The sequence below is a fragment of the Mirounga leonina genome, unplaced genomic scaffold (genome assembly GCF_011800145.1).
Source record: "Mirounga leonina isolate KUSES-001 unplaced genomic scaffold, KU_Mleo_1.0 Mir_150, whole genome shotgun sequence".
NCBI classification, from domain to species: Eukaryota; Metazoa; Chordata; class Mammalia; order Carnivora; family Phocidae; genus Mirounga; species Mirounga leonina.
In genome coordinates this window covers 14,668,135-14,693,558 of record NW_023270374.1, presented here as the reverse complement: position 1 = coordinate 14,693,558, position 25,424 = coordinate 14,668,135, and the positions used below count along the sequence as shown (strand labels likewise).

General features: G+C 41.6%; 1 protein-coding gene across 2 annotated transcripts in view; it reads left to right on the top strand.

Annotated features, from left to right (window-relative positions):
- Positions 1–25,424, top strand: part of SLX4IP (SLX4 interacting protein) — a 193,012-nt gene that overhangs the window by 121,186 nt on the left and 46,402 nt on the right. For both annotated transcript variants that reach the window (XM_035005839.1, XM_035005838.1), the window contains 2 exons: positions 1,669–1,758; positions 6,042–6,162. In XM_035005839.1, coding sequence (XP_034861730.1) covers positions 1,669–1,758; positions 6,042–6,162 — 211 coding nt within the window. The remainder of the gene's footprint in view (positions 1–1,668; positions 1,759–6,041; positions 6,163–25,424) is intronic.

Below are 25,424 nucleotides of genomic sequence, written 5' to 3'. Positions count from 1 at the left end.
ATTTGCATTTGTCCGATGACTGATGTTGAATACTTTTCCATGTGTTATTAGCTGTTTGTTTATCTTGTGAAGTATCTATTCAAGCTTGAGTTGTTTGTTTTCTTAATATCGACTTGTAGTTCTTTATTTTGAATGCCACTCCTTTATGTCAGATACATGCATTTATGAATATTTTCTCTCAGCCTGTGACATACATATTCATTTTATTAATGAGCAAAGGTTTTCAATTTTGACAGAGTTCAATTTAATAATATTTTTCCTCTGTATTTTGTGCTTTGTGGGTCCTAAGAAATTTTTTTCTATTCTGTTTGGCAAGACAGTTTTGGTTTTTATGTGGAGGTCTATCATCCACCTCAAATTAATTTTTGTGTATGGTATGATGTCAGTGTCATGTTTTATTTTCTTCCCATATTTATGTTTGGTGTTTGCAGGTCATTAGTTGAAAATACGTTCCTTTCACCATTGAATTATAGCACAGGATTTAAAAAGGGAAAAAAAAAAAAAAACTATTTAGCCAAAGAAGTGCAGAAGTGACATTTTCCTACAGGCCATCACTGACCCTTTGGGCCTCGGAGACCGTCCCCAACCTGCAGTTTTGGTCTTCTATTCCTTTCTGAGTTAGCTCATCCACAGTTAGAGATTTTCAGAAATCACTCATAAGGTGTGAGTAGTTATAAGGCTACATTTTACAGGGTCTGTAGCTGTGCCACAGAGCGGCTAGCCACATATGGCTGTTTAAATTAAAGTTAAATACAGTTTAAAATTCAGCTTCTCAATCATAGTAGCCACATTTCATGTGCTCAGTAGCCACACGTGGTATTGGCTACCCTGTTGTACAGTGACAGGAAGCAGGGTTTGGACAGTTTTATAGCATATTTTAATAAAACTAATTTAGGTTTTTTTTGTTTTTTTGTTTTTTTTAATGATTTTTTTTTTTTTTTTAAGATTTTATTTATTTATTTGACAGAGACAGAGACAGCGAGAGCAGGAACACAAGCAGGGGGAGTGGGAGAGGGAGAAGCAGGCCTCCCGCCGAGCAGGGAGCCCGATGTGGGACTTGATCCCAGGACCCTGGGATCATGACCTGAGCCGAAGGCAGTCGCTTAACCAACTGAGCCACCCAGGCGCCCAAAACTAATTTAGTTTTGATAACTGTCATTCAGCATCTACCTTCCTGTCCTTGGTTCTTTTTTGTTTGTCCTCATTTCCATTTCTGTTCTAAGATATGCTATTCCAGCCATTCCTTTTGTTTGTCTAAAAATGCAATAGCTTGTATCTGTTTTTTCCTACTTAGAAGAAAGACTTGCCCTGACTATCCACGGAACCCTTCTTTTCTGGAGCCTACCCAGGACTGGCCTATTTGACTTCTTTCTATGTCTGATAGTCGTACAGCTGCCACTGGATGTCTTGAGCAATCCCCTTTCGAGGTGTGGCCCAGAGAGATATTTTGTCTTTACTGTCATGACTAAAATATTAGCATTTCTACCCTAAATAAAAACTTGCAAAAACTAGTAGGTTTATGATGTGTATCCCTGACCCATATGAAGGTTTCTGTCCACTAGGGAACTTTGTTGCCATTTCATCATGAGCAACCACATAGGAATTTGTGAGATTTTTCTCTGATTGTTTGCTGGGTGTGAGCTAACTCTGCCATTAATGTCTTTTTAGTGTGGGAGTTTTGCTGTCCTGGTGGATCTTCACATACTGCCACAAGGTTCAAACAAAGATACCAGCTGGTTTTCTGAACAGAAGAAAGAGGTACCACAAAACTTTTCACTGTTTAAATGCAAGTTGCTGCTGCTAGAAGAAATATTAACTCTTTCCAGCTTTCATTTTTGTTAGTGGCAAAAAATATTGAATTATATTTAACCCTTGAGAAACAGTTGTTATATTCCAATGACAGACATACACTTGCTTCTTTTTCCCCAAGAAAGTGATACATCTATATATTTCATAAGCTAAATTATTTAAACCAGGAATTTTCAACCTCTCTCTTTTGGGGGAAAGGGCTCATTATAGTTAAAACAGAAGACGATGGTCAAGTGAGGGTTCTAGGCAAGCAGGGATTTTAATCTGTTTGTAAAGGACAGACCAAGACCCTGAAGTAGGTGTGGGGTGAACACAATTCTGATCTTTCACACCTTGAAATCAAATTCTTATTTAATTCTTAAATTATCATCATCCACCTTTTTGTCTTCTACCATACTTTTTTTTTTTTTTTTAAGATTTTATTTATTTATTTGACAGAGAGAGACACAGCGAGAGAGGGAACACAAACAGGGGGAGTGGGAGAGGGAAAAACAGGCTTCCCGCGGAGCAGGGAGCCTGATGTGGGGCTCGATCCCAGGACCCTGGGACCATGACCTGAGCCAGAGGCAGACACTTAATGACTGAGCCACCCAGGCCCCCCTTGTACCATACTTTTCTTAACACGAGTCTTTGAACCCATCATCTGTGGAGATGTTTGACTATATTCCTTCTCACTGAGGCCAGTCAGGGAGGAGGATGGCTGGATGGTCATGTGGCTGGGAGCCTGGTGTTTGATCTCCCTGGGCCTCAGTCTCCTTATCTGCAAATGAAAGAGTTCAACCAGAGGCCTCTGAGTCACTGCTAGCTCTCAGCTTCCCCGAGATCCCACCCCAGTCTGCTGTGGCAGAAGGTTCTAGAGTGCATCTGGCTCTCCTCACGTGCTCTGCTTCCTTCTCCATGTCCTTGTACTAGAGAGCAGGGAGAGTGATAGTGAGGCGGTGGCTTTCACATAACTTTCAGAATATTATAGCACTTTGTGTCCTCCGTGATACTCATCACAATAGCTTTTTAGAGCTAGAAATAAAAATAAGTTTTATTGAAAGGTAGTATATGGAGAAGAATCTAGTGATAGTGGCAACAAAACAAAGCAAAAAAAAAAAAAACCTTTACTGTGCTAATTGTTTTTAGTCAACTTTTGAAGACTACTAGAAAACAAAAACTCCCTCCAAGAAAATTTATAAGTAATACATTTTCAGTCACAAGGTACTAATACAATCAGGACTTGGCTGGGCAATATTGTACTTGATATCTAGTGGCCCACGGCTGGGAGAAGGCAGGCACAAGATTCGGAATAATGAGATTTATCGTTCAGGTTAATAAATGGATTGTCCTCTTCAGGACTTAATATTCAGTAAGCCAGCATCTCCTACTATAACTCAACTCCATGGAATTCCAAATTTGGCTTACCCACACTCTGTTTCCCCAAAGTGACTAATGCTCACCTGAGGGGACCTCACCCCAAAAGTCTTCTGACTTGACTGACATTAACAGCATTCTAGAATCCACTGTTTCGGGCCCATCTTTTCCTCCATTCTCTCCCAGCTTACCACCTCAGCCTTTGCCTTTTCTTGTTGATATGTAGTAAGTTTTGCCAAGAGTCAGTTACTTTGGAAGGCTTTAAAATAAAGCTATGAATGTGTGAATCACCTCCTAGGCAAAGCATGAGGCTAGATTTTTCCAGGGTGCCACACACAGCTGTTGCTGCCCCACCTAGTACTACGTCCGGGCAGCGAGGCATGACTTAGCAAAGGTGCTCAGTGCACGATTGGACCTGCAGAGCTTGGCTCCAGCATTGGCTGCAAGAAGGCAGGTTATGCCAGCAAGCCAAGCTTCTCTCTCAAAGCAAAGTGGATGGTTTGCTGCTTATACTTGAAGTTGTTCCTTTAAAGTTTGTTCACTGACATTAAAATTGCTGAGAGAGAGAGAGAGACGGAGAAAGGAGAAAAGCTAGTCAAGGAAAGGATATGACTCTAGCCTGTATTCAGTGTCTCAGTGCTTTCATCTTTTTTATTAGATCATTTCATGATTGGGATTTCATGAGCAATCAATTTGATTGCATTTTAGCAGATGCTTTAATATAGTGAAAGTCTTAAGAATGTCCAGTTCCTTTTCAGAAAAAGGAACTAATTGCATGTATTAAACCCAAGTTTATTTTGAGTCCAGCACAAATAGTCTTTGTACCCAAGCAGGCAAACTCAAACTGTTTCATTTGTGAACTTGAGGAAGCAAGTGTGAGCCCCTGTTAGTGTAGAAATACTGTATATATCTCTGTCCTCTTGGTCTTCGATTTCATCTTGGTCTTCTTATGTGCCCTTCTGGTGTAGCTGGGAATTTGTCTTTTCTTGCATTGCTCTGGTTCTGAAGAGAATGCTTCGCTAAGTGTGGTGTGGTCAGTTACTAGGGTATCTTGACCACACTGCACATGGTCTACCTTCCATTCGTCAAACCTGACTCATGGAAGGAAAGCCCCGTAACTATAGGGAGAAAGTTTGTGTTGTATGGGCCTTTGTTTTATTTTTGTCATACTATTTTTAGTTCTAGCCTTATAGGGCATTTATGGCCAAATTTTAACAATCTCTGTTTCCATGTATGTCTTTCACATATTTTCTAGCTCAGTCATAGTTGAACCCTGCATGTGAAGCAAAATTCTTTAATTGTTAAAACAACAGTATGAGGCAAGGCTGCCTTTCTGTTGTGTGAACAATGCCAAAACGCTCAACTGTAAACGGATATCTCTGTATTCCACAAGGCACTGCATCTTTGGGCTGCAAAATGAGAGCAGAGAGAGGAGACCAGTGTTTACATTTTATGTAGATCACGTTTGTGAATTAAATCAAGGATTTTCAGTACTGTTGAGGAGTGTACGTATTAGCAATAAAAAACAGGTTTGGCGATCATTGCCCTTCAGAGCTACTTAGAATTTTGTTCTTGTTTTAATTTATGAAGATTCTAAGAGATCAACCTGAGATGGCATTGAAGAAACCAGTGAAACAGGTTTGAGTTGACCTCGGCAACTCCAAGCCTTCTGCAGAGGCTGGGACTTGGACCAGTTTCTTAATCTAAATTAAGAAATTTAGATTTGTGTGCCATTTTTCCCTTTTCCTGCAATGGCTACATGTCTCTAGTGGACAGTTTCTTCCTGTTGTGTGGTGGACTTTGAGAGTTTTGTTTTTCTTTTCATAAGTAACACTGATAAATAAAACAATAGACAACTCCAGAAATTTGCTAGTGGTGTGGTATGTTGACATTGAATTAAAACCATGTGTTTCCGTTGCCTAATAAATATTAATCTACTTTAGAGAAACATGAGAAGTTAAATTATTTTCACCATTAATTGGTGGATATAGTGCAGTTTTCACAAAAGCAAATGGGCATGTACCGTATCATCAAGAGCGTGGAAGAAAATCACATTACTGGTTTCTAGTTCTCTCTTCAGCCCATCACTCAATACTGTTCTTTCTTCAGTAGACTTCTAAACCTGAGTCCAGAAACTAGTGAATGGTGGTGTTTAGGTTAAAAAAGGGTTTTTATTTGTTTGTTTGTTTTGGGGGGTGCCTGGGTGGCTCAGTCCGTTAAGCAGCTGCCTTCTGCTCAGGTCATGATCCTGGGGTCCCGGGATTGAGCCTGGCATCAGGCTCCCTGCTTAGTAGAGAGCCTGCTCCTTCCCTTGCCCCTCACCCCACTCATGCTCTCTCTCTCTGTCAAATAAATAAATAAAATCTTTAAAAAAAAAAAAAAAAGGTTTTGAACCAAGTTTGAAAAATGGGAAATATTCGCATAAAAATGGGAAATATTCACATAAAAATCACTGTGGCTGGCTCCTCTTAAATCCGAAGAGCTGATGACCCTGTCCGTAGTATCCCTACATGACAACAGTCCACTGAAACCATTGCGGGGAGGGGACTGCCATCCCCAGTCTTGCCTGGCCACACGGGGCACTTCACTGTTTTTATCTTCCTTTTAGAAATGTGAAACTGAGGCAATGGGAAATGAAATGAATTTCTCGGGTCACAGAGTAAGCCAACATCATGGTTTTGAACAAACCTCGGGAGCAAACTTAAATCTGGCATGTTACCCTCGAGCACAGATAGCATTTTTTTCAGCTTTCACAGCTAAGTAAAAAAGCAAACAAAATAAAATGTTCAGTGTTGACTTTTTAATATGCACGATGTTGACTCTTTTTGCATTGCATTACATGAGAAAATTGTATCTCATTTTTCAATTTACTTTAGGAAGTCTGTTTACTGTTAAAAGAAACCATTGATTCAAGAGTTAAGGAGTACTTGGAAGTTCGTAAACAGCACAGGCCATCAAATACAGAATTCACAAGATCCAGTCCCTTGACCTTAAAAGGTAGGCACTGAGTACTTTGATTTTGGATAAAATTTCTGCTTTGTAGAGATGGCAATTATGTTTGACTCTGACTGTCATGTTAGTACAGTGATACATTTAAAAACTATGTTCTAATGAGGATGCTTTGTTTGGGTAAAGAAAATTAACCAAAAAGCCCTGGAGGGCTTTTAATGGTAGGCAAAATATATAAAAATAGAAAATAAAACATTCCTAAGGAAACTGTAAATACTTTAAAGGAAATTTTTTTTTTTTTTTTGACAAGTAGTCTTTCAAATAGATATACATTAATGCTGACTTGATTTGGGGCTTTATGCTTTTTTAAATGCTTTCATATATGTCACCCTATTTCAGAGGTTCTCAACTGGGGGTGATGGGTCCCAGGGGACATTGGGTTGTTACCGGGGGAGCGGGAGGGGTGGCAGGGAGCTACTGGAATCTAGGGAGTAGAAGCCAGGGATGCCACTAAGTATCGTACAATGAACAGAAAAGCCCCCCACAACAAGGCATTATCTGGCCCAAAACGTCAAGGGCACTGAGGTTGAACTACCCTGCCCTATTTCCTAACAACACTTTGAGAATGGTGATGTCTGAGTTGTAGGTGATGAAGCTGAGGATCTACAAGATTAAGGGCTCACCCAAATAAAAGATCATCCTTTTTTTTTTTTTTAAAGATTTTATTTATTTATTTATTTGACAGAGAGAGAGAGAGAGAGAGATAGCAAGAGCAGGAACACAGCAGGGGGAGTGGGAGAGGGAGAAGCAGGCTCCCCACCAAGAAGGGAGCCTGATGTGGGGCTCGATCCCAGTACCCTGGGATCATGACCTGAGCCGAAGGCAGACGCTTAACGACTGAGCCACCCAGGCGCCCCTAAAAGATCATCTTTTCGAGGACAGAGATGATCTTGTTTATTTGGCATCTTCACACGCCCCCCTCCTCCTTACTTAGCCCAGTGCCAGATACACGGATTCAGTGACTTGTTGAAAGAAAGCATACTTGGGTGACAAGTGGCAGAACTTGACCCCAGGCCCAGCTCTTCTGATTCCTAGCCCACTGTTCTTTCCACTCTGTCATTGTTGTGTTTTTAATTTTTTTTAACTTTAAATCAGCGTTTCATAACACTCTTTGTGGTACAAATAAGGTCAGCCTTGTGTTAATCCTCAGAGGGCAGCACTGGGCAACCTTGAACTAGGTTATACTAGTGCAGCCCCACCTTGGAGAAGAATTGTGTTAAGTAACCCCCTCTGAAGGCATACTTAATCTACAGTGTTCACCTGGGCACAGCTGATACGTAGGCAGACAGATTAATTTAACCCAAACTGAAAGCCTTGAACAAATGGAATTTCCAGTCCAAACAATATTGTGTTAGATGACGCTTTCTGGTATTTCACTTAGTAGTAGGATAAAGCTTGAGAAAAGCCAGAGGAGCTTGTATTCTTTGTACCCCAGCAGACCTGGCTAGTCTCATTTTCTAACTGGTACAGAAGGAGAAGGAGCAGAGAAGGTTCTCAGACCTCCATTTCTGGTGTGGAGGTGGCGTGGTCAGTACTGATTCTCAGCTAGCCCTTCCCTTGGCTTCCTCTACTGCTGAGTGAAAAATGCTGAGTACTCAACTTCCCAGCTTCTCTCACAGTTAGGGAAGATGTGTTGTGTGTTGTTCTGGCCCCAAGATGAAAATCAAAGTCTTTCTTGGGCTCATGTGGGCAAGAAGTTTGTTTTTATTTGAATGAATGAATGAATGAACAAACGAATGAATTTATAACAAGTTTGTTTTTAAACAGAAAAGTGATCTTTCTGTACATACAAGATTTTTTTAAAGATTTTTATTTATTTATTTATTTGACAGAGCGAGAGAGACACAGCGAGAGAGGGAACACAAGCAGGGGGAGTGGGAGAGGGAGAAGCAGGCTCCCCGCTGAGCAGGGAGCCCAATGCTGGGCTCGATCCCAGGAGCCTGGGATCATGACCTGAGCCGAAGGCAGATGCTTAATGACTGAGCCACCCAGGCGCCCCTGTACATACAAATTTTTTTTAAAAAGATTATTTGAGAGCAAGAGTGCACACATGTGAGTGGGGGAGGGGTAGAGAGAGAGGAGAGTGAATCCCCAGTGGACTCTTGGCTAAGCTTGGAGTCCAGCTTGGGGCTTGATCCCACAACTCAAGACCTGAGCCGAAACTGAGAGTCTCATGCTTGACTGAGCCACCCAGGTGCCCCTATACATAGAATTTTACAACCTTTTTTTTTTTTCACCTAACATAATATAAATCCTTTAAAACATATATATCACCATTTTTTTAAATTGTTTTAATGTGGTAAACTATACATAAAATTGACCATTGTAACCATTTTCAAGTGTACAATTGAGTGGCATTAAGTACATTCACATTGTTGTGCAGTCATTATCACTTTCTATCTCCAGAATAGTCTCAAACTGGAACTCTTTACCCATTAAACAATACCTACCCATTACTCCCTTCCCTCGCCCCTGGTAACCACTATTCTGCTTTCTAATTTACTACTTGAGGTACCTCATATAATGGAATCATATAGTATTTATCCTTTTGTTTCTGGCTTATTTCACTTAGCTTAATGTTCTCAAAGTTCATCCTTGTTACAGCATTTATCAGAATTTTCTCTTTTTTTTAATATTTTATTTATTTTTTTTGAGAGAGAGAATGAGAGAGAGAGCATGAGAGGGGCGAGGGTCAGAGGGAGAAGCAGACTCCCTGCTGAGCAGGGAGCCCGATGTGGGACTCGATCCCAGGACTCCAGGATCATGACCTGAGCCGAAGGCAGTCGCTTAACCAACTGAGCCACCCAGGCACCCCAGAATTTTCTTTCTTTTTAGAGCTGAATAATACTCACACACACACACACACACACACACATTTTGTTTATTTGTTCGTCTGTCATAGGATAGTTGGGTTGTTTCTACCATTTGGCTATTGTGAATAATGTTGCTATGAATATTTGTGTTCAGATATCTCTTTTGAGTTTCTGCTTTTCACTTCTCTGGGTATATACTTAGAAGTAGAATTGCTGGATCATATGGTAATTGCCAGTTTGTTTATTTTTATTTTATTGAATTAATTTATTTTTTTGAGGAACTGCCATCCTTTTTTCTGGTGACTACACCATTTTACATTCTCACCAAGAATGGATCCCAGTTTCTCCATAATCTTGCCAATACTTATTTACTGTTGTTTTGATAATAGCTGTCCTAATAGATGTGAAGTATCTTATTGTGGTTTCAGTTTGTGTTTTCCTCATTTGTAGTGATTTTGACCATCTTTTCATGTGCTTATTGGCCATTTGTATATCTTCTTTGGAGAAATGTCTGTTTATGTCCTTAGCCCATTTTTTGGGTTGTTTGCTTTTGTTTTTGAGCTGTAGGAGTTCTTTTATATATTCTGGACATTAGTTTCTTATCACGTATATGATCTGCAAATATTTTCTCCCGTCGTGTGTTGCCTTTTCACTCTCATCAGTGTCCTTTGATGTGGAAATGTTTTATTAAATTTTGATGTAGCCAGTTTATTATTTTGCTGCCTGTGCTTGATACTATATCCAGGAAATCTTTACTGAATCCAATGTCATGAAGCTTTTCCTGTTTTTTTTTCTAAGAGTTTTCTAGATTTAGCTCCTTTTAATTAGGTCTTTGATCCATCTTGAGTTAATTTTAAGGAAAGGGTCCAACTTCATTCTTTTGCATATGGATATTTAGTTGTCCCAGCACCATTTGTTGGAAAGTCTGTCCTTTCCCCCATTGAATGGTCTTGGCTCCCTTATTAAAAATCTTTGATCATAAATGTGAGGGTTTATTTCTGGACTCTGTTCTTTTTTTTTTTTTTTTAAGATTTTATTTATTTATTTGACAGAGAGAGAGACAGCGAGAGAGGGAACACAAGCAAGGGGAGTGTGAGAGGGAGAAGCAGGCTTCACGCGGAGCAGGTAGCCTGATGTGGGGCTCGATCCCAGGACCCCGGGATCACGACCCGAGCCAAAGGCAGACGCTTAACGACTGAGCCACCCAGGTGCCCCCCTGGACTCTGTGTTCTAACCCATTCTTCCGTATGTCTGTCTTTATGCCAGTGCCACACTGTTTTGGTTACCATAGCTTTGTAATAAGTTTTGAAATTAGGAAATGTGAGTCTTCAACTTTCTTAATGTTTTTCAAAATTCTTTTGGCCCTTTGGGGTTCCCATCACCACTTTTAATAAGACTGTGTAGTATTCCATTAAATATTCATACTCTGATTTATTGGTGGGACATTTAGGTTGCATTTAATATGTTCACTCTTGTAAATAATGGTACAGTGCATATCCTGATGGTATACATGTTCGCACACAGCAACTCCTTTATAATGTTTTTAGTTTTAATGTTCATATTTTTATTAGTTTGTAAGAGGTCCTTAAGGATATGAATGCTTTGTATGTTTTATATGTTGTAAGTGATCTTTCTGAGTTCGTCATTTGCCTTTGACTTGGTTTATTTAACTGTAGAACCACAAACTAGGAGAAGCCTGTATTTGCTTCATGGAGCCTTCGGTGACCAGCCACTAGTGGGATGAATGCTAGGCTTCCCTGTAATGAGATAAGTAGTGTAGTCGATTGCCAGAGGGAGGCAGGATGATACTAATGCACCATCTTGGTGTTCACTCAGCTGTGCTAAGTATCCTTCCTTGAAAGTAATCTTGGTGTGAAAGCAGTCTCTTCCTTTTCCTTCCTACTTCTGGTAACAGTTAACCTTTAATTGACCATATCTTTTGATGTTCATACCTTAGCCAGTCCCCTCCTCTGCTGCCACCAACCAGTCCCTGCCCCCGCCTCCCCTGCCTGCCGGGGCACCCACAGCAGCCCCCTGACTGGCTTTCTTGCATCTGCTCTGGCTGATGCCTCTCCTGCTGTTTACACTTCAGTTAGTGTCATCCCTTAATAACACAGGTCTGATCTTGTGAACCTCTTCCCCAAGGCTCCCAGGTGCAAGCCAAGATCCTTGCAGTAGCTGCCTCTCCAGCCTCATCTTGTCCCACTTTTTCCTTCTTTCTTGCTGCAGTGATGGCAGCTTAATGCCTTTCTTCCAAAGCTCTTTTCTTCTGCTCATCTTGGGGGCCTCTGCCCATGTTGGAGCCCTGGTCTCGACCCTTTCCCTGTGCTCCTTCTGCTCTTTGCTCAAAATCACTCCTCACAGAAGCTTATCCCGGGGACCTGTCTCCTTGTCACTGGCCCACAAACATCCTGAACACCATTCGATTAACGTCCTTCTCTCCACAAATGTGTAAGTCACCTGAAGACAGGTTCCGCCTCTTTGATTACCATTGTGTCTCCAGCTTGGAGGACATTTCCTGCTTAGTAAATGTTTATACAGGTGATAAATTACACACATGGTTCTGTCTTTCCTCTTCCTAGTAAGGTCAAGGCCTACCATAACTTCTCCATCCTGCCTTGTCTCCTCCTGCTACTCACTTTCCTGCTTCCCGCAAGCCTGCTTTCTTGATACCTCTGCCTTAACATTTACAGGTTTCGCCTTTGTCTGGAAAACCCCTATTTAACTTTTAAGATCCAGCTCAATCAAATATTACTTCTCCAAAGTCTCCCTCAGTTTCTCTTCTTCTGGCACTCTACACTTTTAATATATTTGTCAGATTGTATTATAATTGTGCTATAATTCATTTACCTGCCTTTCTCCCACCCCTTCGTTTGCAAGGACTGATTCTTTGCCACCCACAGAGCCTCTTTTCTTCTCCAAATTACATTACTGCTTAACTCTAGAACATAAACAGACAGCTCTGCTTCTGGTTATAAGTGCTTAACCTCATACTAAACTGTTAATTTCCAAAAGGTAGGAAGACCATTGTTCATCTGTCTCTCCCACAAGGTTGCTTTCCATAAAGAGGTTCATCTTGCTCTAGGCTGTGCGTACCTGTAGGAACAAAGTGGACGTGCACAGTAGCATACTGTCGCCTTATATTGTTTATTAACAGCATCACTAAAATTGGAAACTGAATACATGTTTTTAGTCTTGCCTCAGAGCCAAAGACATCTCTCTACATTTATCTGACTGCCTGTTTTCAGCTGTTCCCATAATCTTACTTAAATGCGTTTTTCAAAAGTAATTTCAAAGCCACTAACAGTAAGGCCTTGCCTATTTCCTCCTCAGTATCCAGTTCTGAGTCTCATGTTCCCTGAAAATAGAGTTGTCCTTACTGTGTTGGTGGTTTGGATGAATGTGAGTGGTTTATGCTTTTGTGTAAAGCAGATATTCTCTCATTCGCATGAATTTCTTACCTTTTTCCATTTCCAGATCCATGTAACAAATAATGTGCCTCATCACAGTACAGATACTTAACACATAAAACTGGCTGAGCTGAAGTCTCTGGGCTGGTAACTTTCCTGATTACTCAGATAAAAATATTATTCATGCTCTGAGTTTTCTTTTTTTTTTTAAAGATTTTATTTATTCATTTGAAACACAGAGATAGAGAGAGAGAGCATGAGTGGGGGGGAGACAGAGGGAGAGGGAGAAGCAGGCTCCCTGCTGAGCCAGGAGCCCGACATGGGGCTCAGTCCCAGGACCCTGGAATCATGACCTGAGCCGAAGGCAGTCGCTTAACCATCTGAGCCACCCAGGTGCCCCCTGAGTTTTCTTTATGAAAAAATAACATAAAAGGTTCTGAGGCCATTTCCTTAATCTTACAATATAAAGGAATGCAAAGAGTATTCACATATTCAGTGAACAGCATAGCACAGACATTTGCTGATAGTTTCATCTTTTTAAAATCACCTGGGATGTTATTTCAATAGATTCAGTAAAAATTAGTGTTGTAAGAAAGTTTTTTTAAAAGACTTAATTGTCATGGGGCACCTGGGTGGCACAGTCGGTTGGTTATGTGTCCAACTCTTGGTTTCAGCTCAAGTCATGATCTCAGGGTCCTGAGATTGAGCCCTGCATTGAGCTCCACACGCTTGGCATGGAGTCTGCTTGAGATTCTCTCTCCCTCTGCCCTGTACCCGCTGTGCTCTTACTCTCTGTCTCTTTCTCAAATAGATAAATAAATCTTAAAAAAAGAAAAGACTTAACTCAAATTTCTGTCAATTCTGTCTCATTAATATTTACCCCTTTAACCTTGCCAGTACTAGGTGTTATCAGTGTTTTTAATTTTTCCCAGTCTAAAAGCCAAAAATCAGAAAGGAGATACTCTGCTTTTCATTTTTACCTTTTACTTTTTTATGGGTTTATTGACTGAACTGCCTATTTACAGCTGTTGCTCATCTTCATATTGGGTTGTTTGCCATTTTCTTCTTAATTTTTTCTCTTTCCTATTGTCCCTTCTTGGTCAGAGCCTTCTTAACTCTTGAATTACTACCACAGCCTCCTGATATTCCTTCCAATTTATCCACACCCTTGCTGCCAAAGTGGCCTCTCAAAAAGAAAACTGTGATAGTCTTCAGCTTAAAACCTTCTGTGGTCAGGAACCTTAGTTGCTTAATATCCCTTATTTAATTTGGTTTCTGCTTGAGACTAGCAGAATGGGTCTGGCTCTTCAGCAGAGTGGATTAAAGATACTAGATAGCTCACAGGATCTACCTATGGGAGGGCTCTGAAGGTACATAGACAGCACAGCCTCAGCCGCAAGATGGGGACAGCTTTGGTACCTGCACCATTTCAGCTGTAGTCTTCTGTGCTCAGCATCCGGAGTCCACCTCTGCCCCAGCCTGAAGAAGACTGACTGCCGGGCACATGGCCACAGCACCGTGCTGCTCCTTTTGAGCCCCTGCAAGGCGAAACTAGATCCCATGGCCGTACCCTAGTTGCAGGTGAGCCAGGGAGGGCAGAAGGTTTGGCTTTTACCTTGGGAAAGTGGGACGTTAAAATGTGGGAAGTTGCCAAAACGCAGGGAGGATGGTGAGAAGTTTTGGTGGGTAGACACAAGTTACAAAATAGCCTCTCAAGTTTTCTCTTGGCTGCCTTCTTCCACAAACTTCCAAACAACAACAGGTTTCTACCTAGTGACACAGCTGTCCCAACAGCAGAGGAAATAAGCCCAGCATCTCCTATGAGAGAGAGAGAAAGAGCGAGAGGGAACGCAAAGTCTCACACCCTAGCGCCAAGCCTAGGCTTTCTGAGTGATGTTCATTCACAGCCCACATTTGTTAACTTATTGACTAAATTATGAAGTTAACTATTGCCAACATACCTTGAATAAAATAGTAAGGAAACGGCCAAAAACCTTAGTTAATATACGAATATATACATCATGCAGCAAGGAAGACAGTGTGGGAGGATGCCAACATTCTGACTTTTGAAATGAGTAGTTGATATTTATATCTTCCCTCCTCTAACATTTATTTCATGGTCCCTTGGCCCTTAGCCAGTAACTCAGCTGATCAGGATCTTTACCTGGCAAGGCTATCCAAACCTTCGTTCCAGAGGGATTTGTGCCAGCAGTGGTCCTGCTTTTATGAGGTTGCCCACAGTTCTCATGAACTTTTAGCACTGCAAATGTGCCACTTGGTAGAGCCCGTTATCTTCCCTATGTTTTTTCCACTTGCCTCTATGGTGTCATCATGGCCAGCATTTCCACTCCCCTTTTGGTCTGTTTGTCTAATGGCGTAAAAAGCCTGAAGTAGTTATGTGGCACTTGGAACTTTCATCCTGGGCCATTGTTATCCCCTCCGTTCCATTCTTCCTTTGAATACTCATGAAGCACAGTCATGAGGATGGAAAGCAAACTTTTGCTGAGGTGGTCACTTCCCATTCCCACTTCCACTCCCTGGTTCCAGGAATTCTTGCCAAGGGGACACATATTGTTCTCCTGGTCACAGCATGTAATATGTCTTGTAGGACTTTACCCCTGCCCCACAAGATCCTGCCTTGCAGTTTGTATCACAACAGAATTTTCAGTAGACCCTTCTACCACTCTGTAAGGCCAGCTGCATTTGATCCTTGCTTGATTGCTTGTTAGGACCATTGCATTTTATGAGTATACTGGCGTCTTTGTAAAATGAGTTTCTTGGTCAGAAGCACTATGGTGGTGATGGTGAATGAGGCCTTCAGTAAGTCCATGGATGATGTGGCTGGCAGAAACGTGGCAGGCATAGAAATACATTCAAATCCTGAATAACCATTCCAGTGAAGATACTGTCTCCTCTGTGATGAAAGAGGTCTAATATAATAATCTACCCACAGCTGCTGACTATTGGCCATCTCTTTGCAATTTGAGAGTTGGTAGGGAGACTCATTAATTGCTGCTATTGGCAGATTTGGCATTTGCCAGGGCCCAGTGTTGGTGAGGTTGAGTCCATGTTGTTGAGCCCCAGGATTATATTCATCCTTGCCACCATGGCCACATGGCTTTTCTGGGGAAAGAGGCCGGCCAGCATCCACAGGCAGATCATTTTGTTAAGCTCATTACAAGAATTTCTTAATGGAGCCTTTTGGAGAACATTCACATATAGATACAGATACTTTCACACACACACTATTTTTTTCCTCAAATGTCCTTGTCACCAGTCTGAGTTCTTGCCAATGAATAAATGAATACACACACACACACGTGCACGCATACATGTATATATCAGGCTATCTTTGCTTATAGGCCAAATGGTTCCAAAGTATATTCTTTGACATTTTGCTCATGGGACAGATTTTCTTTCTCCACCCCAGGTGAGGTTATATCATTGCATTCATTCACTTCTGGCTGATACTATCATGTTGGGCAGAGCCATTGATTAACCAGGCACAAATTTTTATCTGCTAGTAAACTGGTCACTGAAGCTTTCACCCTTTCAGGTCATTTATGTAGGTCAAAGAAACATGCAAACAAGTGTTTGTGCTTATTTCTTAGTAGTAAGAGTTACAGGGTGCAGAAACTTGAATGAACTCTTTGATGTGCCCAGAATGAATTCTTTGATTTCCAGGGATCAGTATTGCTTTTGTTTTTGTTTGTTTTCCAAAAGATTTATTTATTTATTTTGAGAGAGAGAGAGCGAGAGTGAGCAGGGGAGGAGAGGCAGAGGGAGAGAATCTAAAGCAGACTCCCCGCTGAGTGGGGAGTCCAACACGTGGCTCGATCTCACGACCCTGAGATTATGACCTGACCCAAAATCAAGAGTCGGATGCTTAACTGACTGAAGCACCCAGGCACCCCTGCTTTTGGTTTTGATGGGGAGAAGGAACTCCAGAGACTTTTTTCCTGGCCCTTCATTACTGTATAGCACTTACTCCATGAGACACGGAGTCCAAATTTAGGTTCTGTCAGTTGCAGGGTATATCTATCCCAATTATGTACTCATCAACTGAAAAGACAAATACAGATTTTCATAGACCTACTGGGCCCTCTGTGAGATGAATTGAAACCAAGTTTCTACTTATCACACTCTGGTGGGTCACAGTGGCAGTCAGGAACCCCAAGAATTAACATTATCTCAGAGCCAGTGTCCAATCATTCTCAGAAGTTCTGGGTATTCCCTTTTCTCATTGTGCAGGTCCCCTAGGAGACAGGTGCACATCACAGATGGAAGATTTATGGTTCTGACTTGAGGGATGCCTGGCTCTCCATTCAAGGAGATATGGTTCTGAGAACTGAGTCAAATCTGGGGACTGGGTAGGAGTCTGTGGCTTTCCTTCAAGGTAGTCCAAGTCAGACCCCTGTTCACCAGACCTAGATTTTTTTTTCCTATTATATAGTGTATTATTTTGCTAGGGCTGCCATAAGAAAATACCACAGACTGGGTGGCATAAATAAATTTATTTTCTCATAGTTCTGGAGGCTTGGAAGTCTAAGCTCAAGGTATTAGCAGGGTTGGTTTCTTTTGAGGCCTCTCTTCTTGGCCTGTAGATGTGGCCATCTTCTTCCTGTGGCTTCACATGGTTTTCCTTCTATTTGTATCTGTGTCCTGATTTCCTCTTATAATATGGACACCAGTCATACTGGATTTGGGCCCACTCTGATGACCTCATTTTAAGTTAATTACCTCTTTAAAGATCCTATATCCAAATACAGTCACATTCTAAGGTGCTAGGGATTAGGATTTCAACATACAAGTTTTGGAGAGACACAGTTCAACCTATAATATACAGTTTAAGTAGGGCCCAAGTATGCTCTTCATTTTATTTTGAGTTATGGAGATATCTGTTAACCAATAAGCCAAAGATGTCTGTGGATTGAGCCACTGGCAGATTTCCTTCCAAGGTTACCACTGAGTAATCTTGGACCAAGCGACTTGACCAGCCATGGGCCTTAGTTGACCACAAATTTTAGGCCACCCAGTCACCAGATGACGCACCCACTCTTGGGCTTTCGTGGTCTACGGACACCATGTCTGTCCTGGTCATTAGCCTTCTCAGCAACTATCTCTCACTCCCTGACCCTCATCCCCAATGTGGCTGCCTGCTCAGGAAGAGCCCTCAATAACAGTGTCCTCTCCATGTTGACTGCCCACCATTGTGCAGAGGGTTCTGGGGAACACAGGGCGATCACTTGGCACAGGCTGGCGTTCTCACACAGATCACAGACAGCATACTGTCTGCTCTCTTGGCATCCTGTAGCTAGGTGTGCATGACTGGGGTGCAGCTCAATGTACCTTATATCTGTATTCCAACAGAGGAACCCTGGTTCTCCCACTGACCAACCTTTTTATTGAGCAAGTATGAAAGTGACCGTGTGGGCATAGTGGTGGCACACATTTTAATTTTAGTACCAGTTTCAGGCACCAAGCAGTCTGATTATTCAGAAGAATGCTGGGCAAGCCAACTGCCCAATGCTTGTAGACCTTGCCAGCCCTGTAGCTGGACCCATGGGAAGCCACATTCAAGAGGAGCCCCTCTCCCCCAGCGGGAGTGGAGTTACTGGTCCCAGGTAGCTTTGGCCAGGCAACCCTGGGAGAGCTTCTTTGGTCATTTATCAACTTGTCACTGTAGCCTAACTGACTGATAGGACCTAGAACATCATACCCTTGCCTCTGGGCCTTTGCATATGTTTCCCTTCCCTTCTCTTCCTGCAGCTGTCTTCTCCTTCCCGCTTGCTGGGTCAGCTCCTCTTCCTCTTGCAGGCCTGTGCCCCAGTGTCCCTTCTCCTAAGGAGCTTTATCTGATTCTGGGCACCTTCTCTCTCAGGATGCTGCCCCCCTGCCCTTTCCTGGCTACCCGGTCCACCCTCAACAGTAGCAGCATTCACCATTCCAGCTGGTTCCTCGCATCCCAGAGAGACTTCATTTTCATTGAGGGCAGGGCTCTTGTGCTGTTGAGCTCCCAGTGCAGAGCCTGTCACTCAGGAGGAACACAAGCCCTGGAAGAAATAAAGGAATGAAGTAGAGTTTCTGTTCACCAGTCACGTGTTTATTTGGCAAAGCTTTGTGGCACACTTCCATTGCAACATCTCTTGCCCCTTCAACAAAAGGCAGAGGTGAAAGTGGTCTGTGAGTTAACAAATTATTAAATAGTTGTTCTCGTTTGGTTTTCAGAAAGTCAAAACCATATCCTACTCCAGTGTAAGATCAGCTACAGTATCTCCTGGCTCTTTGGCACCGAGGGACTGAACCTACCCTTCCTCTGGCCCCTCCCTATCCCAGGTGTCTGTTAGTATTCTTACCCCGACTAGTTACCTGTTAGTGGGCTTCAGCCTGCTAGGTACCAGCCCTGTGCTGTGTCTCCTGCATACCCATGGCAGATCCTTGGGGCAGCCCTTGCTAGCCGGCATTCTAAACCCTTGATCTGAAGATGAGAACCAAACTCAGGAGTTCAAGCAATTTGCCCAAGGTCACAAAGCTAGTAAGTGTCAGAGGCAGTGTGAAAATGCAGCTGTCTGATGTCTGGCCTGTCTTCACTGCTTCAGTATCCCCACCGAGAGAGAGAGAGAGAAAGAGAGAAAGAGAAAGAGAGACAGAGTGTGTGTGTGTGTGTGTTTTCTCTTTTAATAAAACTTTCCTCTAATGATGAAAAAAAAGCTGTCTTTCAGTTAACCATGTGAAAGCCAGGAGCAATGTTCTCCTTGAACTACCACGTGGATATCTTTGTTTTGGGTTTTATATCTCCTATTCTCTGATCACAAGGTGGAAAGGGAGACATAGATTCCAAAACAGAACTCATCTTTCAGCTCCAAGCACTTACCTCAGTACATTGTCTAAATAGTAAGGGTTCCTACATTTTTGTGTTTGTGGAACAGTACATTTTTTTTTTATGCCTATTATTCCATTTTGTATAACCTTTTTCTTGCAGTTAACATCTAAGAAACCCAGTCCTTTGGAAAATGCCATAAAATAAATTAAATTTTCCTGGGTACTGTGGTTTCTGTCTGCCGTGGCTTTCTTTTTGGCTTCTAAGCTGAGCACGCCTCTAAAATCTTAGCTTAAATCTTTAGCCAATGCATGTAGCCGTCTGCTCATTCTTTTGTGGCATCCAAGGTATCTTCTGTGAATGTTCAGGGCTGAATTACCAGGCTTCCTCTCTCTTCATCGACACCCACGCAGTATTCTGTGGTGGGGCACATTACCACCATGTTAGGAAATCAGTGGGTGTTCACACCAGAGGAGAAAAAGATGAGAATCGCCAAAACAAGCAAGTTCTTCCTATTCTTCCCTCTGTCTGAGAAATGTTCCCCTCCTTTCCCCAACGCCCAGTGGGTGGTACCTGCCAAAGAAAGCTTTTTCTTGCTCTTCAGACACAGGCCTGATTGTGAGCCCTTCCCTCTGGCGGCCCCAGGAGTGCAAATTTGTATATGTGCTGTTTGTTTGGGTTTGTATTTATTTTCCCAGCCCATTGAAAACAGGGTCTTTTCCTATTTAAAATAAATTTTGGAAGTGAACCACTTTTCCCTTTGAGCCCAGCCCTTCCTCACCATGAACAGGCAGGCATTTTCCGAGAGGACAGTGCAAACTGGCCGCGAGACACCACATGAACAACAGTACGTCCACCAACCAACCGTCAACCCTGAAAAAGCCCCCCTTGACAAACGCAGCTGACTGCCGCAGTCACTCCTGACGGCCATCAGCTGTCCCCGTGGAGTGCCAGCCTCTGCTGCTGTTCTGTGTCCCCGCCATGGCCGAGGACTGGGGCGGGGACACACAGGCAGCCATGGAGGGGTCCTCAGGCTTCCGCAGCCAGATGCGGACGGCTGGAAGGGGGAGAACCCGGCCCCTGTGTGGTTTTATAAACAGCAAAACAGCACAACACATTTTCAATTATCTACTGTTCTGGTAAATATTCTTAATATTTAGGCATTGTTTTTTTTCTATTCACAGCCCTTTACAAATAGAAATGGATTTCCTTAGATTTGTCCCAGGGCACAGTGGAAACATGTGTTTTCTTTTTACACATGTGTTTAAATAGCTTTGCTTATTATTTACGTTTCTTCCCATAGTGTACTCAATCAAAACATTTTCTAGGCTTTCATCCACATGAGAAGCTTAAAAGGGCAATAATGAAAGCAAGTGTCTAGAAGCCCTCTGGTGAATGTGCCACAGTGTCAGCAGAGATTATTTTTCCAGGAAGGGGCAGGTTGCAGAACTTAAAGTTTTTATACTTTCTACCCAAAGTGTGCTAAAACAGTATTGACAATACAAGATGCTTTGCATTCTCAAAAACTGGGGAGACTTTGCTAACCATTTATTGCAATAAACGGAAAGAAAACAAATCCTTAAACCTTGAAGGGGAATATTTCCACTTGTTACAGTCACCTGTCATGGAAATTGCCCGTTTCAGGGACTGATCTTTTGTTCACTTTTCAATTTTGCAAGAAATTAAAACACACAAACACCCCCCCCACGACATACAAAGTTTCAGAAAAGGTTAGGATTCTTTCAGCCACACCAAGACGTTGTCATACTTCAATTGGAACCACCTAGAAAACTTTGTCGATGGTGGCATGAACCTTATGAGATCGATCCTACTGGCCTGTGAGTAAGCTGCTTCCATCTCTCCCACCCCACCCTTCTCCCTTAACCTCCTACCACGCACATCAGAAAGACAATGATTTTTCCCTCATAAAACAAAGTCTATGCCATTGCTTAGTTTCAAATTACAAAGCCAGTTCTGTTGGGGCTTCTATGGTGATGCAACTCCGTATTACTTTTGAGTCTGCTTGTTCACATTTACATCTGGACTCAGTGCTCCCACGTTTCTGCATATTCTGGAACTGGGGAGTTCAAAACAACTCTACTAAATCCCCTGGACTCTTGGATTCCAGAAAGATCTTTGTCATCAAATGGAGGTTGCAAGGCCTTTTTTTTTTAAGCAGTTGGCCCAATTGACTGAGAGCCCTGCTCATTTACCAGCTCTGTGAGGAGTGATGATTTATTACCTGATATTCCAAAGACAAATCCCATTTGATGGTCAGGTAGAACAGGTTGGCACTCTGCCCTGCTGGGAGTGGGAGGAGAAGTAATGGAAGAGAAAGTCACTGGCCTTTAATGATAATGGGGTGAGATAAAAACGTTTCTTTTGGTGATCTCTTTTGTCACATTATCTCTAATGGTAACAACTAGATGGGAGGCCTGTAATTCTCTGGGTTCACCCAGTGAAAATTTTGATTTATCCCAGAATTTTGGGAATGTGCCCCCCATGTCACTGGCTTTCTGTTGTCCAGATGGCTTGGCTACTGCTTAGCATATGTATGTGCGTATGTGTTGGGGTGGGGGGTGTAGGGGGCATGAAAGGATTGTGAGACTCCTGTAAGCTGTACTTTGTTTTGGCACATCCCAGATAAAGTCTTAAAAAGTGGCCACCTCTCCTGTGCTTGACAGATACTAATGAGGACAGCTCCTCTTCCCCACCCTCCCACCGCCACTCATAAAGCAGTGGCCTTTTCTCATAGGGGTTGCATATAATTTTTTAATGTGTGGGATGACAAGGGATAGTGGAAACTATTTGCCTTGGCATGTACTGTTCATTTCTCAGGAGTTTTATGTGCATTACACTATAGCAATACCCTTCGGATGTCTGGGAAGTGCCCAGAGCATTTACCAGCTTGTCTGTTCCCTTTAAATTCTTTTCCTTTGGCCAGGCTCTCCAGTTACATGCCAAGATTTTAAAATTTGTAGTAATTGAGTTTCACATCGCTAATATTAATAGCCTTTAGGAAGCTTGAGAGAGAAAATAGTAATTATCTAACAGATTAAATATCTGTAGGAGCCCCTTGATTTTTTTTTTTTTTAAAGATTTTATTTATTTATTTGACAGAGAAAGACACAGCGAGAGAGGGAACACAAACGGGGAGTGGGAGAGGGAGAAGCAGACTCCCCGCCGAGCAGGGAGCCCGATGCGGGACTCGATCCCGGGACTCCAGGATCATGACCTGAGCCGAAGGCAGTCGCTTAACCAACTGAGCCACCCAGGCGCCCTTAGGAGCCCCTTGATTTTGAAGGGAGCAGAGGACAAGTGAAGAGGCCCTAGAATAGGATAAGACACTGTGGTATAACACTTTGGGACTGAGATTTGCTAACTAAATACCTTGGGAATGGTGGGGACTACAACCCAGAGGATGATTAAAAACCAGAGCGCTTTCATTTTCAAATTCCCTAACATGGCACCCCAGTTACTCTAATTATTTAGAACAAAAGTAGGGGAATCTAAAATTGTATTTTTTTTTTTTTTGTAGTTACTATTTTCAGTTTACCACTTCAATTGTTTGTAATCAAAATAATCATATTCTCACTATAATAACTTCTGTGAACTGGGCAGGGAGTATCTGTTCCCTTTGGTAGAGTAGACATTTCTTTTGTCTCTAAGTGAACCCGCCACAGATTTCTGAGGTAGGTATTTGTAAAGCACTATGAACCCTTGGGCTATTCCCAGGGAGTTGAGTAGAAGCATATTTAATAACTGCTCAGGTACACTTAATTGTGGAGCTTGTTTATATTTGTTGTTCTAACACAGTGCTGTTATTACTTAGAGCCTAAACTCCAATCAGATTCAAATTTACTTTAACTATTTGATCACGAACCATACAATCTAATGGGAAACTTGGCTTAACCTATTTTGTGAAATGTCTTAAGAACCAAATTATCCATGTCTGTGTCAAGCAAAAACAAAACTAGGTCCACATAATCTGAAACATAAAAAATGAATGCCTAGAAGAGATGCTAGTTTTACCTTTGAGGCCAAGATCAAATTGCAGTTCTGGGGTCATAAATTCGTATGTATGTGTACATAAATGTTTATGTTTTTGTATTTCTGTATGTCTTTAATAAATAATATAGATATGTACATACCCACAAATGTAAGTTCCTATTAAAGAAAATAAAAAGTTACAAGGCCTGAAAGGAGACACCAAAAATATGATTTCCTTACAAATATTTGCAGGAATTTTACTTAATTGCAACCAGAAGTCTGACCTGGAAGTGTAGTGTTTTGACCCCCGAGCTGTCTGGTTTCCTATTTGCGGTGTTTTGCTCTCCACTAACTGTGAGAAAATCTATTTTACACGGTTTTAACCCTGTATATTCTTAGAAACACTGAAGTAGAAATTATTCCCTTGGGGGAAAAGAAATTCTCATTATTTAAAGAATGACTTGTAAAGGTTTCTCTTAAATAGAAAACATTTTTGAAACACTTAGGAAATCTTTCTTCATAAGATATATTTGAAAATAAAACAGCTTCTGGGTTTCCTTTCAAGGTAATGTGAGCATTGTGTAAATTTATCCTTATTTTAGTAAAATACTAACTTGTTAATAGCAAAAGGGTAGAGTTTATAAATAGTTCATGTATGAGGAAACATTTTCATACTTTTTTTTCCCTGTTTCCAGCTTCTTAAACCTTTTTTTTCTCTCTCTCTCTCTCTCTAGTATTTTAGAAAAGTAAAAATGAGGCTGAATAAACTCCGGGGATTTGGAGTAGTATATGGTATTCTAATGGACTAAAAGACACCAATGAAATTTAATTAGGATAACTGTGGGGCAAGGATGCCTACTCTTGGAAAATTATAGAATTCACATATCAAATGCTCGTAGATGATATTTGCTGAATCTAGTAAAACGGTGGGGAACATTTTTTTTCTGTGTAGCCTCTTAGAATTTGCCAGCATGATCAACTAGTCATATACCCCATTTTAAAAGTCTCAGACATTTTCAGTTAGAGGGAAGCATCATTCTTCCTAGTATTTGATTTAGGGATTTAAGAATGAGGAACACTGGGGCGCCTGGGTGGCTCAGTCGTTAAGCATCTGCCTTCAGCTCAGGTCATGATCCCAGGGTCCTGGGATCGAGTCCTGCATCGGGCTCCCTGCTCTGCGGGAAGCCTGCTTCTCCTTCTCCCTCTCCTTGTAATTCTCTCTCTCGCTGTGTCTCTCTCTCTGTCAAATAAATAAGTAAAATCTTTATTAAAAAAAAAAAAAGAGTGAGGACCACTGACAGTTCCCATCCATTTAGTTGAAGGGCATTTCATCCCATTCTTTTTTTGTTTATTTAATAACAGCTTTATTGAGATATAATTTACATACCATACAATTCACTCATTTAAAGTAATACAATTCAGTGGTTTTATTATTCACAGAGTTGTGCAACTGTCAACCAGAACCAGTTTTAGAACATTTTCATCACTCTATAAACTCTGTGCCCATTAGCAGCTACTTTCCATTTTTCCCAACACCCTTCCCACCCCCATCCCTAGGTAACCACCAATTTATATTGTCTCTACTGATTTGCCTACTCTGGATATTTCATATAAATGGAATCTTACAATATGTTGGTGTTCTTTGTAACTGGCTTTCACTTAGCATAATGTTTTCAAGGTTCATCCATGTTGTAAGCATTTATTGATAGTACTTCATTTCTTTCTGTTGCCAAATAATATTCCATCATATAGACATCTCACATTTTGTTTGTCCATTCCTCAGTTGATGGACACTTGGGTTTGCACCATTTGGCTCTTGAGAATAATGCTACTATGAATATTTGTATAGGTCTTTGAGTGGAGTGTTTTTATTTCTCATGAGTATATATCTAAGAATGGAATTTCTGAGTAATTTTGTATCTCTGTGTTTAATATATTGAAGAACTTCCAGACTGTTTTCCAAAGCAGCTGCACCATTTTATATTCCCACCGAAAGTGGACGAGGATTCCATTTTCTCCGCATTCTTGCCAACACTTGTTATTATCTGTCATCTTGATTGTAGCCATCCTTGTGGCTTTGTGATTTTGATGTCCATTTCCCTGATGGCTAATGTTTACCCTCTATTCAAGTACTTATTTGCCATTTGTCTATTCAGATCCTTTGTCCATTTTTAAATTGAAGATTTTTTTTTTTTTATTGAGTGGCAGGGGTTCTTT